Consider the following 7,142-nt stretch of genomic DNA (forward strand, 5'->3'; position numbering starts at 1 on the left):
GCACTCGTCCCGTAATCACCACCGAATATAAATAGTTGAGTCCGTTGCGTCGCATTCGCGCCTTAGTCATTCGCTGCCAGTCTTGACTMACGACGCTGCGAGAACGACTTCCAACTATGGCGCCCCAAAACTGTGGTGTCGCGAAAAAGCACGTAACCGCAAGCCGGCCCGGTCACGTGGCGCCCGATGGGCCCCACAACTGTGGCATCTTCTTTTTTCAGATCACTTTTTCCCGATGCATGGAATCCCGCCGCCAGTTTCCGCGGAAGGTGCAGTAAGGACGTGGTCTCTTTGCACGGCGATGTGCCCTTTGCAACCTTCAATTGTAGCCATCACTTAAAGCATTCTGGGGCTTCTTCTGCTGCCCACCCAGATCAAACCAAGCAAGCCGTCACACACACGCAATGGCGTTGCCCCAGATCAAACCCAAGGAGTCCAAGGAAAGCAATCTCGCCCTCATGTCCAAGATCCATGTGTCCAAGAACTGGAAGCTGCCTCCAAGGCTCCCGCACCGAGCTGGCCAGAGAAGGAAGAGACCCCTCCCACCCCACGACGAGTACGAGTACGAGGGCGAGGGCGAGGGCGAGAGCACTGGGACTGGCAACGAGGAGCTCCAGAAAAAGAAACGCCAGAATAGGGACGCCCAGAGAGCATACAGAGAACGCAAAAATAACAAGCTGCAAGCGCTCGAGGACACCATAGAGTCTCTGAGCAAGGTCATCAGAAACTACGAGTCGAAACTCTCCCGCCTGCAGCACGAGCTGCAAGACAGCAACTCCGAAAACCGTGCGCTGCAGTCGAAACTGGACGCCCTCACCTCGCGGCAGGCCTCCATGCCCGCCCAGGACCCCATTCTGCAGAACCTGATCGAGAATTTCAAACCAATGAAGGCAATACCCATAAAATACCAGCACCGCAACCGCAACCGCAACCGCAACCACCACCACGGGCCAAACGAGCTGCCCAACTCCGCGAAGTGCGGCTTTTGTAACGACAACTCCACCTGCGTGTGCAAAGAGCTGGAAACTGGCGCCGACAAAAATGGCGCCGCGCTAAAGGATTCCTCTCCGCCTCATTCTCACTGCAACAAGGACAACTCCAGTGGGCTCTGCAGTAACTGCGCAAACATCGACAAGTCTTGTATCGACATCCAGTCCATTGTCCATTGAACATCCGGAGCCGGGTCGTCGCCGCCGGCGCAGTAGACATTGCGGCAAGAATAGAAAATCCACAGAACGCCTCATTGACCCACTGCGTTAAGCGCAGGCCAAAGTGGTACGGGACGATTTGTCAGTCATGTGGCTTGTGTCCACGCATCTTGAGTGGGTTTATAACAGAATTTACACATCTGAAATGTATACGCGTAACCGAACTAGACCCAGCTGTCTGGATCATTATAAGTATATACTTACTTAACTAGAACTTTATATCACCTGATACAATAATGACGCAAAGGATTGGACAAAATCGGGATAGCGGCAAAAGCGATGTTGTCAACTACCAGACGATCAGAAGCGCTTGCGGGATGTTGCAGCAATCGAGACGCTGAAAACCCAAAGTACCGTTGGCACAGGCCAAACCTCTCATATGCACATGAGGTGGAGCCCAGTGAATACCTTTCAAAAATTAGAGCGGAAACCGACCTGGTAACAATATCAACAGATGAGCTCACTGTAGCCGGTGTTGTAGTTCGCACCAGATGTCACGCAGGCACTGACAGAGATCCCGAAGAGGAGGTACTGATCGCTTGGAAAGAGTCTGAGCCGTATGCGAATCCAACAGTTTCTGGAAGCACCCACTCAAAGAACTCTCGTACAGCTTGAAACTGCGTCTTGTATGATTCGAACCTAGAAAAACCCCACAATTGGACCTCCATTCACTAGCTGGAAATAGCAAACGCTAAATTATCTTTTCCGGACACTGTAAAGCTGCATCGATTGTTTGTTCTAACAGGCCAGATGTTAAGAAAAGGTGCTCCGACGCAACGAAGAGAATTCTGAGTGCAGGCATAGAACAAATCGTATGCGTACATATGGATGAATACCAAGCTGGTACCACGAGTCAACAAGTCGCCAACAGTGAATTGGAACCAGTAACTCTTCGAAAGCGTATCGTCCAAATACAAGAGGCTAGTGTGTTTTCCGAACGTAAACTTCCAGTAAGTTCTTGTTTTATTTAAGTAAAAAGTTCGATTGAGCTTATGTATCGCGTTCTTCGTACGTCAAGTACACCTGCTTACCCTTCAAAGGTGGTAAAAACAGAATTGACAAAGTCAAAAGACTCAAGGTGTTGCAATCTATGGTTCATAATGCCTGGAGTTTTGACTTTCATGGCTGGGAAGAGAATGCACGGTAACAATCGCTTCTTCTGGACACTGAATGTCCATTTTTGATAACCTCAAATCTGACAAAAGCAAGCTTTTCTTTCAAGTCCTCATACAAATCTTCTCTATCGCAGCAGATGACTCCCCACACGGCGTCTGAAAATGTGTGAACAACACCTGCCACCTAGTCCAATTATACCAGTACTTCCAGTAGCCTTCCGTAGTTGAAATTTCTCTGTAGATACCATTTGCCTAGTGGATACGAAGTCCTACTTCTTTTCAGGTGCTCTTATAGATTAACTAATGAACTCTCTCGGAGCTGGTGGGAGTCTCTGTGTTTGCTGCAGGACAACTGCTAATGGTTTTTTACTGGCACAGTTCTTATCCTGGTAAAGTCAGGGGACTTCTTTTTGAGAGTGACCGTAACTATCAAAAAGTATCAGAAGCTGTGGGGATGTTGCCCGCAGATTCCAAAGAGTTTGCGTTTGGCTGTCTTGCCCTCGAGATATTGTGATTGGATTTGGAAATTGGGCATCCAAACTCCGGAGCTGATATCACCACCATGAACACTAAAACATGATCTGTGGAACCGTCAGATATAGTGGTGCGTTACTAGCTACATAGAATAGTCATACAGTCGCCATCAAGGACTGTCAAATTTTAATATGTGTTTCATATCAATGCTTTCGTCACCATACACACAGACTGAAGTTTATTATATGTTTCCATCGCGCCAAATGACGTTCTCCATTCCCACTTTATATCTCCATGTACCAACCAAAGTTCAAATTAGGACAACCGTCAACGACGGTATTTCACCTGATATCGGAAATGGTACTACGAAAATTGCAATGGAGCTAAACCTAGTATTTTTTGCTTGATGTAAGGTCCGTATGATTTCGGTTGCCGTTCTAATGGCAGAAAACATAATATAGCTGAGTGGCGATTTTCTATACTTTATGGCGAGCTTGCCTTTGGATTTTTATTTTTTCCAATTTAACTACAGTTGATAGCGACTTCGCTAAAAAGAGATAGTTCTCTCCCTACACTCAATGTGTGAAGGAGAAAGAGGGAGTGAGCTGATACAACTTAGAAATGGACATAATAACATACATATCTCTCACCAAGATTCAGAGAAATACAAACGAAGACTCGGCAAATGACTGTCCGGCTAACCTATGATCCATGCATCACTACTTAAAAGATGTGCCTTGCGTTTCTTGGCGTCTACAAATATCACATATCCCTGTCGCAAAATGGTCGAGGACTTGTGACCGTTATACAAGTCTTCTCAATTCAAGTGTGAAGAATCTAAAAAAATTCATACTGGAGATGCGACGGCTTCTAGAACAACGTCTGACAAAAAAGCAGCAAGTCTATTTCAGGCACCATATATCACACGACCAAATTAGTGACACCGTGAGATTCAGTGGGCTCTTCCTTCCGCCTTTTTTATGCCATGGACCTCAAAGCTGGAATATCCTAAAAGCGGGTAAGGCGCACAACAAGGTTTTATCTTTTTTTGTATTGAAGCCCCTTTTGTTCTCAATTTACTCCTGTTTTCCATGCCTGCGCTCTCTGGCATTTTTTGCACCTGGAAATCCCGTGGAGGCCTAAGAAGGACGGTCTATTGTAAATATCATGCGGATTACTAATCGCGTATCGATCCGGCACGGATCTCGGTCGTATGCAATCGAGGCTTCCCGCATAAATTCAAACAACTCTCTTGTCTAGCGGGTACGAAAGGTTTTTACCAAATGTGGCAGCGTTCATCGAAACGACGTTACAATGGGTGAAGCCAGCCAGTAGTTATCATTCGCCCAACCTTGCGTGGGTAACTGTTTCGTCTCGTAGCAGAAGTAAATAGAGAGTCTAAGCATCATAAAGCATGCGACACCGTGCCACCTACCCTTTTTATGTCTCACAATGTACTAACTATACGCGAATTGAAAGCACGTTTTTTTGGACGAGTGTATGAAGGACTACGATAAACCTGGGAGCATGGCGATAATGAAGTTTATTTTCCTGTTTTGAAATAAAGTTTTTAGAGCCACTCGCCAATTTCGAGAATGTTCACTTTCTTCGGACGTTGATAAGAGGTAGACAAAAAAGAAGAAAATCCTAATTTCGGGTCGTTTTTCCCTTGAGTCGCACTGAAGATCTCAGAACGACTCGCCTAGAGAAGATCTATTATCCTTCACGAGTTTCCTTGCCAGCGGATTGGTTTTTTTCCCTTCCACTTTTGGGTTATACATTCTTGTTGGATGGAAGACTGATGATAAGCGCTCGCTACGACTTATCAGTGCGTCGACCTTAGCCATTATGCGTTCTAGATAGCGCGGTCGCTCCAGCTGGGAAAAATCTATTCTCGCAATATCCTTGGCTGACAACTAAGCGCACACGGAGACGCTGACAGGATGAATCCATTCACTGACGCAGAAGAATCCATTGTGGCCAGAACAACAGCAAAAAAAGCAGCATTTCGTTCTTGACCTGTAGCACACACTGTTTTAAGCGTGATTGTTCCGGATTAACCTCGCTACTACCAAAATGTGTTCTCTTTATCATACAGAGGTACGGTCAGCAGCATTTGGCCTCAATAAATAAAGTATTTATTGCTTTTACAACGTGAACGTACCTCACCGGAATTTGCAAGCACGGCCCCAAACTAATAAAGCCTTTGTTGGATGAGCATCGGAAGATAGATAAATCCGGATCAGGTGAGAGGCCATGGACATTTCCTTTTTTTTTTCATTTTTGCAAATGTCCGTGCAAGAACTTGGCTTTATTTAACCTTCTTTTCATGATTAAAGCTTATTGTCAGTGCGAACTGTTCGGGAAAAACTACTTTGCGGCGGAAGCAAGATTTTTAACGCAATTATAGCTCTGAATTGACTGTGGTTTGCCGAGCCTGGACAATCACATTAGCCTCAAGTTATTACCCACTGACAACGCCCAATTTAGAAGTTCGAGGGCTTTTGTAAGGAACAGGAATATCAATAGCGACCCCCCATAATTCGAAGATCTACTGCTAAGAATTCTCTGACGCATCAGGGGGCACGGGGGGGAGGGAAGCCATTATTCTACCGTTACCTTTATCAAGATACCATTACATAAGCAAAAGATATGGGGTATCGGGCGCGGGGAAGAAGTCAAGACTTATCTCGACTCTACACCTTATGTCAAAAAAGTGTATTTCACTTCCTCTGAAAACGGTTTTTAAAACCATAGAGGCCGGAACCGTATAGAGCGTTTTATATATAAAAAAATAAGGTAGAATCACGGAAACACCGGTCAATCGGGGGTGTGCAAGCCTATGCTAAGTTTTTGCTGCCGCATTTTCTTCGCGGTCGGCCACGCCGAAGACGTCTACCCCTGAAAAGAAGACCAACCGTGAAAATCTGCATATTCTTGCCGCATTCCGAATCGAGATTAAGTCAAATACGTCAAAATTTAGTCTTTTTTGTCTGCTTTAAGGTTGGCCCGGCCCAAACTGCCAAAGTCCGAATGCCCTGAAGAGGAAAAAAGCACGCGACGTCACAAAAAAAGTTTAATTCACGGCAATGTTGACGGAATGATGACACACCCAACGGACCTGTCAGCAACTTTATTTAAGCTAGATGACAAAGTCTAGGCACATTTAAAGTTAAGCGTGGGGGCATGTGAATAATATAACTATCGCTTCTACAGGCACAAATAGAAGAAAGGAAGGTTTTGCGGTCAAACCGTAAGAGAGCTTACAATAATACACCCACTCCGCTCTCTCGCTCAGTCCGGTCATAATCATTACATCAATTTTGTTCGTTTGCGATTGTAGCGAAAAATGTATGGTTGTTGGAATTGTCTTGAGAAATTGCCTGCCTGCTACGGAAGGATTGTTACGATGCGCTAAGCCACGCCAACATCCATAACCCGACAAGTGCGGTCTGCTTCTACAATTACTTCCATTGTTGTCTCTGCTCAAGCACACATCGCGTTGACGAAAAACATCTCCAAACAAAATGGGTGCAGGCACTTCGTAAATAAAAAGAGGAAAAAGTGGTGTGATGACGACATCGAGCCACAGGCATCTTTCTTGAACTTACGCTTTAGTCTCAAAGCGAGCGAAATGAAAAGAACGAAATGAAAAAAATAGAGAACTAATGAACAGCAAAGTAATAAACAACTTTTGAAGAACTAGTATGTAAATAAATATTTATTTAACGGTTGGGATTTATCTGCCTAAATTATCAGTCGTACAGGCAAACAAAACAGAAGGGTGGGAAAAAGGGTATCAAAGTGAAATGAAAATTAAGAATAAAAGCATAATGAAGAAACGAACTTATTGGAATTGTATCATTAAACTACAACTGGAAGAGCAACTAGTAGCCACATAAAGTTTCCAAGAACCTTCATGCTTGCAGCACCTTGATACGTACTTGAAACAGAAGGAACAGAGTGAGTAGCGGAAGCAGAAGCTGATTGGACTGGTCCGGTTAGGGATGGTGATGTAACGACTGGAGACACACCAGAAGCGACGGCTTGAGATGTTGCACTTGTCTTGATTGTACTTGGGTTGGTTGCAGTGGCGACAGTTTCGTAGTTCTTGTCACCGTTTGAACCGGTAGCTACAGATGGGGAAGCAGTGTTTTCGCTTTCACTTGCAGATGTGGTAATAGTCTTAGCAGAGCATGTAGATGTAATTTCACCAGCAGCGTTTGTACCGGCGGAACAGACGGTGGTGGTGATTGTGGTTGGGGTAGCAGTGGTTGCAGGAGCGGATTGTGCACTTGGGGCCAAAGTGGTCAAGTAGGTAGTTGGAACTGACTTGGTGATGTAA

General features: G+C 45.2%; 1 protein-coding gene across 1 annotated transcript; it reads left to right on the forward strand.

Moving 5' to 3' along the window:
- Positions 1 to 404: 404 nt before the first annotated feature.
- On the forward strand, positions 405 to 1,169 carry YAP5 (Yap5p; the record flags this gene model as incomplete). The annotated part of the gene is made up of 1 exon (XM_018365906.1): positions 405 to 1,169. The coding sequence occupies one exon, from the start codon at positions 405 to 407 to the stop codon at positions 1,167 to 1,169; it is 765 nt and encodes a 254-aa protein (XP_018221624.1).
- Positions 1,170 to 7,142: the final 5,973 nt, after the last annotated feature.

The sequence above is a fragment of the Saccharomyces eubayanus genome, chromosome IX, assembly GCF_001298625.1.
Source record: "Saccharomyces eubayanus strain FM1318 chromosome IX, whole genome shotgun sequence".
Taxonomy (NCBI): Eukaryota; Fungi; Ascomycota; class Saccharomycetes; order Saccharomycetales; family Saccharomycetaceae; genus Saccharomyces; species Saccharomyces eubayanus.